The 12,305-nt window shown below is 35.9% G+C and overlaps 1 protein-coding gene across 4 annotated transcripts in view; it reads right to left on the reverse strand.

Annotated features, from left to right (window-relative positions):
- The window catches only part of LOC149572858 (fumarate hydratase 1, mitochondrial-like), a 94,821-nt gene that overhangs the window by 73,788 nt on the left and 8,728 nt on the right, over positions 1-12,305 (reverse strand). For all 4 annotated transcript variants that reach the window (XM_089813934.1, XM_089813931.1, XM_089813935.1 and 1 more), the window contains 2 exons: positions 7,179-7,296; positions 629-778 (listed from right to left, as the gene is read on the reverse strand). In XM_089813934.1, coding sequence (XP_089670060.1) covers positions 629-778; positions 7,179-7,296 — 268 coding nt within the window. The remainder of the gene's footprint in view (positions 1-628; positions 779-7,178; positions 7,297-12,305) is intronic.

A 12,305-nucleotide genomic window follows, 5' to 3' on the forward strand; every position in this document is an offset into this window, starting at 1 on the left:
TATTTATTGATAACTAACCTGATTGCAGACTCTAAATCGATATTTTTTTACCCTACCTCATTTAGGAATTCTACAGTAAATTAGGGCAAGTCCTTATAGAGCACATTACATGCAATAACTACCACTACTATATTTAATAACCTACACCTAATTACTCAAGCACACTTATGTCAGATATATTGGTGATAACACATTGTCATGCATAAGCCCCTTACAGTAGGTATTGAGTGATTCGTTTTTGTTGTACAGAACTGAGAACACTTTTCACTTTTCAGGGTTATTGACCAAAGGTTGTTACATCTGTAAGCATGGCCCAATTATGTTTAGAGCTGGTGTAATAGGTTTTCTACAAACTCACGAAATTCAATCCAAGATAAGTTTATATCCTTATATTTTTGTTTGGTGAAAATAACTTCTCAGATTGTATATTGTCTTGGTGTGATGGTTTAAAAAATAAAATATTATGCTAATATAAGCAGTTCCAAATTTCAACTAAAATAAATGAATATGTAAACCTTCTTATATGCCCCAAAAAACTTTAAAAAAATACTGCTCCTCCAAAACCCGAAGAAAACAAATCATGTTCCAAACAATAAAATTCTAGTCTCCCTTGCTCTTCTATACTAACCTCATTAGCATTCATGTTACTTTGAGTCCCACTGCCAGTTTGCCAAATGACCAAAGGAAAATGACTGTTCAATTTTCCTTCAGCAACTTCTTGAGAAGCTTGCATTATTGCTTTGCCAATAGTTGGGTCCAGACCATACTCCATATTGACCTGCAACCAAAGACTGTAAGCACATGGAGAAAAAAAGGTAGACTCTAGAAGCATAAATAGCTCCTTGGATTTACTACTTAGATTCAATAAGATTTCAAAACAATATATAAGGAAAACTCAATAATTATGCACTAAATGAAATATGCAACTTTAATATAATGGAAACAAGCAGACCAATTCTGAATTTTTCTCCTGGTCTAGTGATTGGATATGTGAATCCCAAAGCTAGTTATAGGAGCTGACATATAGTAAGACTCGTTAAACATATATCTCATATATAGTATTCCCTTTTTTTGTAGACCCTTTTTTGTTGAGAATGACTTTTTGAATTACTTCACAACTGCCCTATGGAGGTTCCTCACAGCAGCCCTCTCCTTCCATTCAGCTTCAGTATACCCAGCGGCCTAGCCCTGTTGCTTACCCCTCGGCCTCAAGTTTCTGTTCGGCTGCTCCAGTTCCTTGATGGTTGTTTGGTTGTTTGGTATTCCCATTCACCCTCCCACCTCCTTGGTTGTTCTTGTCTCTTTTCTATGGCAGTGCTTGTCTTTGGTCACTGTTCGGTATTCCCGCTAGTGGCTGTACCCTGGTTTGTAAACTTCAGTCCCATTGACCCATTTGTGGTCATTTTATTTTCTGCAGTAGATTGACTCCAATGCTGCACAAATGTTCTTATTATGCCAAACTGTACACAGAATGTGGCTGGTGTATATTTTTCTTGCAAGTAGCTAAAAATTTATAAAGCCTTTCAACAGCACTCTTTATGAATTGATAATCATAAATGCCAATAAATTATGAAGTAGCAATGCTGAACCTCTCTAACATTAGGAATATGAATACCAAGGGCATTATATTTGAACAGTTGAATCCTCCTTCCTTTGCTTGGTAGAACTTTCCTTTTTGTCGCATATCCTGAACACATGGTTTCCACCTCATTTTATAGAACTCTGGATGCTGGACTTTTCTCCTGGGCCCTACAAAAGTTCCTGCATGTGCTGGGAAATGAAACATCTATTTATTTCAATTTCTGACACTATCTTCGCAATAGTGTCCTGGACAGTAGTCTTGGACACTTCTTTTTGTTCTATCTTCTGTCTAGATTTTGGATCCATTTTACTCTTCACAAAACTTCATATCTGCTCGTCTTCTATTAAAATTTTCATAATGACTATGGATCATTTCCTCAAAGCATATTAGGCTGGTTGTTTAGAATGCTGTCAGAAAAATTTCAACTCATGACCCAAATCACATTTGCCATCTTATCTGTACAATGGACCAACAGTATTTTGATTTCTTGTAGAATATCTTGAAATTCTGTTATGAAAATTTGGCAATGTTAGTAGTGAAAAGCATATGCCTGGTAGAATAGGGTAACTTACAAAAGTTTCTAGAGTCAGAAAGCACATGGTTGAAATCTGGCATCAAGAAGTTTGGTAGTAAGTGAAAAGCTTTAGATAGGTCCAGTGACAATCAATGCAATACTCTGTCACAATGCCTGGGTATGCTTGTCTTTCACCCTGGATAAACACTGGGCATCCAGGTTCACTGTGTGTCCTTCACAGAAAGACCCGTAGATAACCCAGGCACACTGGCACTATTCTAGAGTCCTAGACACATCATACCCATACAGGATGGTAAGAATGTATGAGCTCAGATACTATTGTAATATATCCCCTTGATTTTTTTGTGTTTGCTAATGAAGTATATTTTGACATACAATTGCTCTTGCCAGTACAAATTGTAAATTGTTCGTTAATAGCATAGCAAATGGCTTCGAAAAAGCATTAATATCACCCAAGCTGATATTCAAATAACAATACCAACATCAAAACTATTTATTTTCAGTCATCGATCAAAACAAAAAACTGGTTATTCTCAGTCATTAAATCTATAAAAACCTCACATGTGCAGCCAAATGATAAATCAGTCATCTAAGGTCTGATGCCGAGGGCAGAGTAAGAAAAGTTAACAGTAACATATCATGTCTTCTACATGTGGAAATGCATCATCTGAGGAAAGAGGAAGAAATCAAAACCTAGGAGCCAAAACTAATCTCTCCAAGAGATGTGAGCAAAAATGAAGATTTCAGTATAGCTGGAAATGTGTGGCCAGCGTGAAAGAAATCCTCCAAAACTTGCAAACTCAAGCATCACTCCAAAAAATCCACTAAATACACCAAACACTGAAAACCCAAATCAACATACCCCGTATATGTTCATTTTCATTAAAACACACATCATCAACTCAGGCAATATCCAAATTTCCTATGCAACATCTGCCAGTGTGTAATCAACCATCCTTCCATCCTATTTATATTCCATGACTAAAGCATATTACTTGTTGTGAGGTTTCCACGCCATTGCTCCATTGCAAATGGGGACCACCTGTTTTTGCTTTGGCACTAGGAGCAGTGGCCTTACGTGGTCTTAGTTGGTAGGAACTTTCAAGTCTCCAAATCTTAGAGAAGAATTTGGGCAACTTTTGCTCACTGGGTAGTCAAGTCAATCAAAGGTGTAAGTGAGAGTTGGGCCAAGCTAGCCGAAGATATGGAGTTGAAATTAGGGGATTTATGATTAAATGAGCTTGTCTCTTCTAGAAAACCTTGTTATAGTTTCAATTTCATCTTAGAAAGTCAACAACGATTGTGGGAAGTAGCACTTATGGAGGTCTGCTAAAGGCTGAAATTTGGCCAAGTCTGAAATTTTTGGAAACTCCCAAAATCTAAATTCTTTACTATAGCTACTATGAATCTGAAACATATCTTAAACATGCTGACAGTACTTACATAATAATAAGTATTTATACTTAAATGTTATATTTTATACAAATCATTTTGGCCTTCGAGTTGGAGAAATTGAATTGAAGAATTGGGAGTTAAGTTGAAAAATGAAAATCGTGACAGTAGGTCAGACTCCAACCACCTCTCAGGATTCCCAATCTCAACAACCCTCAAAATTACACTTAAGTCTATATGGTTTCCAAGTGATTACAAGGATGAAAAGAAAGAGTGAAGAGTGATGTAATGATGAATTTGAGAAGTCAGCTTGCAAAAGTAAAGTAATCCTAAGAAACAAGCCGCATTCTGATCTGGTCTCAGGACTCAAAAACATGACCCCCCCCCCCCACCCAAGTATTTTAGTGCCAGAATAATGTAGAAGGAGCAAACTTGAAGGAGAAAGAAGGAGAAAAGTGAAAATCAGACAGACTTGGAGAGAGATGAGCAAAACAACTGAAGAAGATGGATAAGATAAGATAAGATAAAGATAAGATAAAATTATTAATGTCCACGAAAAACCAAAACGGTTTATGGGACTGAGCATACAAGCAGAAGAGCCGGCCAAAGCAGAGGCAGCAAATGGTGACTGAGAAGAAATAAAGCAAGAGAAAAACAAGGAAGACAAGGTAAGGACTAAAGGTCCTTCTTTGCCACAAAGAAATCAGTAATAGAGAGGTACATCCGTGGACGATCCATAGTCTTCAGATGCCGTGAAGAACCACTATAGGACTGTTGCTGCCTGGAGAGACTGGTACAATCAGATATTAATAAGTTTCAGTCAAGCCAAGAATAAATCAGATTGAACAAAACATGAGAAATCACCCTTGAAAGTCATATTGAAACATAGAATGCAAAGTGGGGGACTGAACATTCAAAGGAGAAACTATATGAAAGAGGAAATAATCCTGAGATAGAGTTAGATTCCGACCCCTTGTCAGGTAACCCTTACATTCCGCCCCCTAGAATAGCCAAGTTTCAAGTAAAAAAGGGGTTAAATTCAAACACATGTTTAATTGACATTGATTGAAGGCAAAATAATTAGTTTGCAGCTTCAATTCCATGGCCAAAAACAATAAAATCAGATCAAAACCAAAATGGAAGATAAAAATTGGAAGTTTAACTTGAGTCATAGGGATTTGTGAAGTTAGGCAGATGAGACAATCCCAAGAGGAGGTTGGAATTTGACTACCTCTTGTAATTCCTAATCTTGAGAACTGTCAAAACCCCAGTCCATCACCTTGGCAAAATGCCAACATACTTAAAATTTCAGCCCCAAATATGATGGTTTTCATTGAGAATTCTAAGCTCCAAAACCCAAAATAGAAGAAAATGAAGTCTGAAGGCTAGATATGAATGTAGTTCAATGGATAGGATAGAAATCTTAAACAAATAGTGGACAAGATAAAATGGAAAATACTTTCAAATAAGCCACAAACTTGGAATACTATTAAGAAAACTCAACAATCAAACCTAGGAGGAAGTTTGGAAGAATGAAATGGAGGTGAAAGAGAAACTAATAATCAATGAGAACATCAGAAATAATCGTGAACAAATGTGGAAACCTCCCCCTTGTTAGGATTCTCAATTCTCTGCCATGGTAAAGTAAGATAGCAGGTTGGGAGTAGGAAATTGAGTGTCGCCCTCACCAAACACCATATTATGTAACAAAAAGGAGGCAGAGATATTTTTTTATCCTTACACAATTGATTCCATAAGCAATAATTGAAGAATTCTCATGGATTGTGAAAACTTACTCACTATTATTCAAATATTTATCAAGAAACAATGGAGCAATCTATGGTCTTTGTTGAAGTATTATGTTCTTTTGAGCTTATGTTGAAGTATGGTCTTTTGAGTTTATGTTGGATGATTGTTGAGGGTAATTTGGATTGTATTGTTTTACTTCCATCTTATTTGATTCACATTTCCATCATCCAAGGTAGATAGGTCTGCTGGTTCGTGTTCATGTTCCTAATTTTCACTCTCATTGTTCTTCTCTAACAAAGGACTGTTACACAGGGTATTTGATATATCTGTGGTTGTCAGTATGTGCATATGATACTAATAGGGGTAGCTACCAAAAGGAAACTCTCGGAATAATTTGAATCTTCATCCTACACTGAATGGAGAGGTGTGGAAGCTCCTCCATCAAAGGGAAACTACTTAAATTGAAAACTAAATTTGTTCCATTTCATCTCAAGCTATCAGATAGTTGAGCTTAAAAGTCGAGAGATTTTTGCAATATATTGTTTGAATTACTCAATGCGGAGTATATAACTAGTCAACAGATATGGCACACAATATAAATAATCAACTATTTAATCTTACAGCTATGGGTTATGGTCTAAGTTGCCGATGTAGATGCAGATTTGAGAATCAGATGCGCAGATACACGAATTTAGTTTTATGGACTTTAGATGTGTCTATATATATATATATATATATATATATATATATATATATATATATATATATATATATATATATATATATATATATATATATATATATATATATATATATATATATATATATATATAGAGAGAGAGAGAGAGAGAGATGCAAGTAATATACAAAAATAAATCATTCCATAGTATGATGCTTCACCGTTGATAGTTCAACTTCAAACTTCACAAACACATATATAAAAATTGAAATAACTAATTAGTAAATTACTCAAGTTCAAGATTCCAATACAATTTGAATTACAAAATCAAAACTTAGCACATGATTCAATGTTGATCAATCAAGAGTCAAGACTCAAGATTCATTGGATGCTGGTCCAGATGCCCACAGAGGCCATGTGAAGGCACCGAAGAAGTGCTGCCTGGGCCTATGGATCCTCATGGAGGCACTTTGGGGCCTACCTGGGCACATCCACAGAGAATCGGTGAAGAACCAAGATGTAAAACGCATCCAAACCATCATCCAGGGTATCCAGAGAGAATGGTACCTAAGGAACTTATGGTGCATATATTTGTGTTTACTTTCAAAATTACTCAGCATTATCTCTGACTTTATAAAAACAGAAAAGGGGCAAGCAACTCTGGGGTAGTGCAGTCAGCAAAGTCGGCCTTTTGTAATTTTTGATTGCTAACTAATATCTTATTGTGAAAACTTTAATCAATTTGTATGTTAACTATAGGTTATAGTCTTGATTCTGTTTTAAAGAGATACAGATGAAAGGTTCTTGTGAAAAATTATGATTAGTAACTCTTGCACTGAGTTGAAAAACTCTTACTGTCAAGTTATTGCTGGCAATTGCTTTTATATGCTTACATCAGCATCTTATTATTGTTCTATTTTTGCTTCATAATAATTTTATGCTAAATATACATTTTGGTTTGGATTTGTGCATAAAAACACAAAACTAATACAAGAACGAGATATCTGTTCCCATAAGAACCATACATTAATCGGCAAGTAGAATCTGTATGTGTTAACATTAAAGAATCTGACTGCACAAACAAAACCTTTTTGTTGTCCTCATCAACAAAATGGAGTTGACTTACAGGTACTCATGAAAAGCCACATGGATAAAACCAAACCTAAATAAAATGCCTCAGAAATCCACACTATACTCTTAACCACTAGGAGGTGGAGAAAAGAAGGAAACAGCAAGTACACCTTTGCAGCACATTTTTTAAGAACACCAAATGATCGTATAATTGGTTCTGGCATCTGCTCACGCTCTCCACCAATGTCGAAGTTCTGCAGTGACCTTTGAGTCTGTGCACCCCATAATCTGTAAAATCCCATGGAGTTAGATGTATGCTCCCACCAATCTTTTTTTATTATAAAAGACAAAACAAAATCATCATACATTGAATTTGAAGAGATTAACAAGATATACACGAACTACGTTACTCACTTCAGAAAAAGCAATAATTATCATAAGCCTATTAGCTAGAGAGCATCTTTTAAACAAAATGCATTATTTAGTTTAAATTTAAAAAATTGTTACATAAGTCACCCTAACGCACACTCATGTTAACCTAGCCATTCAAACTTAAAATACTGTTATCTTCCACCCACTTGGAGAGTCTTTTCCGCCCAGAAAGACTCATGTTAAAACTTAGTGTTTCATATGTTACCTTCAACCTCTGATGGGTTGACTTGATTACATGGTCTTATTGTAACAATTGACTCCAACTTGATACAATCAAGTGGTTATAGTATAGTCCAAAACATAAATAAACGGTTCTCTTAGGCCAATGGGAATCTGATCTCTGAATTCAATCACATGAAATAGCACACATAATGCAACTGAAGAAAACAGACTTCTGCTACTGGACAAAAATTGTCATATTTTCAAGGTTCATATGAAGACTTGTGATATCTAAGTAAATAAACCATGGCTGCTGAAGGTCACATAAAAAATATAGATTGGTGGTGACAAGGGAAACATATGGTTTGTAGGAAACAAAATAAGGAAAATAATTTCAGGGTTATTCTTAAAAAAATCCAGCCCCTCTCAGTAAAAAAACAGTATTTAGATTTTGAACCATTGCAATGAATCTTGTAAGTTGACAAATAAAGGAATGCATGTTTAATTAAAAAGGGAACTTGTTGGAACCCATGAATGGGTCAAGTGGGGTTAATCTCACTCTTGCGCCTGGGGTGCCTGTTACTTGGTAAAAACCACAAGCTGGATGGTGGAAATGTAATTTGAATGGGGTTTCAAAAGGAAAATTAGGTCCCTCGGATGCAGGGTTTATCATAAGAGATGCAAATGGGGACCTTATTGCACTAGGTGGCAAAAGATTACTGGATGGTACCAATAATGTTGCAGAAGTAGAGGCTACCCTGCTGGCAATAAGAACAGCTAAAAAATTGGAGGCTTCTAAGCTTCATGTGGAAGGGGACTCCCTCATCATCATCAATACTATTATGAAGGGCTCTATGGAAGCGTGGCACCTTCAAAACTACATCATCAACATAACTCAGGAGTTGACCTCGTTAGATGATTTTAAAATTACACGCATTAAAAGAATGGGTAACACTAAAGCTGATCTGATGTCCAACTGGGCACTAAGTTTGAAATTGAATGAAGTTGTTATTGAAAAATTTAAAGATGTAATCCCACATGCGATGGTTGATGAACCAAATTCCTTGACTTAATTTTGGAAAGAGTGACATTCTAAAAGCTCTTAATTGTGAAGTTTTATTCTTATTGTGGTTCTTGTCACATGCAGCATTTAATGATTGATGGGACGGGTCTTTATTAGCACTATTTTTGACACCCTTCAACACAGTTTTATTTTTCTGCTAAGCCAAAATTCCTCTCAGTCTAGGGTTGTCTGAGTGAATTGAAGGGTGTTTAGTATGGAGTCATATTTCATTCAACTTATGATAGCCAACAGCACCCTTTTCATGAAGCGGCTAAGAAGGCAAGGATGAATCAAATGTTTGAATTTAAACACAAGCGGCTCACGAATGTGATCAAGGTCCTACTAGGGGAAGTGTTTTTTATGGTGGAGAATAGACACCAGACCAACACAGATGTCATTTTATGATCATGGCATGGGCACTACAGATTGGGGAATCTAAAGAAAAGGTTTATTATGCAGCAAATTGTTCATGTTAATGCCCTCCTTGGCATGGAAGAAATACTTAATGTTGATTCCAGGGTGGGTTCTGCTTTTAGGGGAGAAAGAAACAGGGATTGAAAAAATCCAGGGCACAAAAATTACTCTCTTTGTTCAATGCTTCATAGAAAGTAAGAGGCACATAAGGTTCAAACAAGCAAGCCAGGGATGGTATGCTCTTAAGCTACTGGTCATGGAACACATCCTAGACATGGGCATTAAGGCAATGAAGGTATGGGCTGACTGGAGGCCAGAGGATTAAGTTGCTATGAAGACACAGTTGAAAGCATGGCCTGAGGATTCACAAGCTAGTAGTGAAGACAAGTCATGGTTGGAACACAAACTAAATGCTTTGCTAAGTGAGAGAATTGGGGTCTTTGTTCCTCCAGCCCTAAGGTGATGCTGAAAGCTCTTGGCTAGCCCTTAAGTGGGTTTATGTTATTGTTGTTTTTTCTGAGTTTTTATCAATTTGTGCTTATTGTTTTGGCTGCTATGGTGTGGGGAGTTTCCAATGAAAGATAAAACACTTAGGAGAAGACATTGCTTCATATCTCTCCCCTGTAATGATGCTCATAGCCCTCGATTTTTTTGTTGGGAGCACAATAAATTTTGGTCTGTTGTAGGGTTTACCCATGATGATGGGAGATGAAAGAAAATCTGGGCTTTAATGGTTGTTTTTGGAAGGGCACCCAGTGGAGTTTTTGGCTTGCTTGAATTCATGCAGAACTAGTCGATGGCCAAGGTGAATGAAGACCAGCCAAGGTCTTTGTCAAGGCTTTCGTCTACAGCTGTTTCTTACAGCACAGGAAACAAGGGACTTCTTGTGATTGTAATTGTTTTTGTCTTTTGTGGAAACAAGTACTGAAAGATGTGCTGGATCAAAATTATGTTTTTTGGTTGGGTCTAAAGAAGCTTGTAATGTAAATCTAGAATCAAACCCCTGTGAAAGTCTAATCCGAGTTGTTTTTATTGTACTCAATTTTACTTACATTATTAATAAGTTCATTAAAAAACATTACAGAGAATAACAAAAAAAGGGAACTTGTTGGAATGTTTTGCGGCAATAGAGAATTGTTGTTATGAATCATTCACAAGAACATTATATTAAAGACCTTAGTACAAGCAAATTCCATGGCAATACATTTTGGTGAGTTCGTAACCTTAAGAGTCTTCCAAGGCAGTCTTCATAAACATCTGGCGAGTAAACAACTTGATCCACACCTGACCTTCCAACTCAAATTTTCAATTTTGTTCTTTGCTTCTAGTTGTGTCTTTATCTTTGCTTTACATCAATTTGTATTAAAATAGTCTAAATTACCAAGTTCGCTCCATGGACCCACACACCATGTCCAAGGGCATTCCTTGTGTGCACCTAGGCACATCTTGTACACACCCACAAGGTACCCACGAGAGAGGGGCCCAAAAGAAGTGTTTAAAAACACACAAAAAAAAAATTGCTTTTTTTTTTTTGCCAAAACCCTAGAACAGCCCTTTATAAGGCCATTTAAACCTAAAACCTTTCGTTTTGTTTCCTCTTTGCTCTCAACTCATTTTGTCTCCATTTTTGCATTTTGAAGGGCAGGTAATTTTTTTCAAAGTGGATTGTTCATGGAATCCCAAATAGCTTCAACAAAGGAGATTTAAGCGTCTAAGATAAGCACTTAACCCTACTCTTTTGTCTTTTTACAAAAATTTTAAAGATTTTGATGATTTTTTTCAACTTTGTGATAAGTTTTTCAAGTCTTTTTCTATTTTTTAGAAGAAAAAAAAACAGGTTTAATTCTTTATTATAATGTTATTGTATCTTTGTTTTGCACTTGTATGCTTGCATTTATTTGTTTTTTTTCAAATTTAAAATTATGTAATTTCTTATAATAGCAAAAAATCAGATTGCAAGAATGTTTAATAGTCAAAGTTCGATGGCTGTGAAAACAAACCAAAGATTCAAATTTGATAAATGATCTCCTTTATGAAGACATACCACTAGAACTGAACAACTTCCAAGAGGTGGAGGATATATTTGAAAGTGTAGTTTGTGTAATGTACAACTTCATAGTTCATATTATTGAGTGATACTTCACTTTATGGGCCCTTTCTGGGACAGAGATTGGAATATATGAAATCCAAAATGAGAAGGGGTTGTCTGCCAAAGAATTAGTGGCATTCATTTCAAAACAAGAAGATGTTGATAGAATGGCCACATGAAGAAAGCAAAGAGCTCATCCTTTCGCAAAGAAAAATAACAATGAATTTACCCACTTATACAGTAATGGCCTACCAATATTCCTTCTTGCATATACCCTCTATGGAAGTCGAAGATGAAGTAGAAATTCCAACTTGCAAAACAAGTTCATTAGACGAGGCATTTAAAACAGAATCAAGAGACATGGTTGAACAAAAAAATGCACATTGCATTTATGTCAATGGTCTTCCATTCAAGTTGGTAAACCATATTGGCAGCAAATAGTATTGGCAATCAATAGTGTACCTCCTGGTTTCACAGGTCTTGGGTATGAAAGGCGTGCAAAGAGAGAAGAATTTTGTAGATAACTCACTAAAACCAATAGAGATTCTTGGGTTGAATCAATAATTTATATTGTTTCCGATAGATGGAATGATTGCAAAAATCTTCCAGTAATAACTGTTATTGTGGCGTCCCCCAAAGAAGCAATATTCTTTAGGGTATTTGATTGTAAGGGGCAAGTCAAAGATACGAAGTTCACTTCCAAAATCCTAGTTGAGTCCGTAGAGATGGTGGGTCATGAGAATGTGGTCAAAGTCATTATGAACAATGCAAAATATTGCAGGGCTGCAAGTGCTTTGATACAAAGAAATGTGCACATTTTTTGGACATCATGCACCGTAAACTCCCTTAACTTAGTGAGGCAAGCAATTGGCAGTCAGATAGAGTGGGTAAAAGAAATATACCAAGAGGATGAGAAGATCTATATGTTCATGACAAACCACCAAAAGATCAAATCTTAATTCTTAAAAAATGTTAAGTTTGTAAAGTTTGAGTTACATATAATTGTTTTTTTCAAATTTAAAATAATGCGGTCTTATAATAACAGAAAATCAGATTGCAAGAATGGCTAATAGTCAAAGTTCAATGGGTGTGGAAAGAAACCAAAGATTCAAATTTGATAAAGGATCTCCTTTATGGAAA

The sequence above is a fragment of the Cupressus sempervirens genome, chromosome 2 (genome assembly GCF_028749045.1).
Source record: "Cupressus sempervirens isolate cs-2001-9-10 chromosome 2, ASM2874904v1, whole genome shotgun sequence".
Taxonomy (NCBI): Eukaryota; Viridiplantae; Streptophyta; class Pinopsida; order Cupressales; family Cupressaceae; genus Cupressus; species Cupressus sempervirens.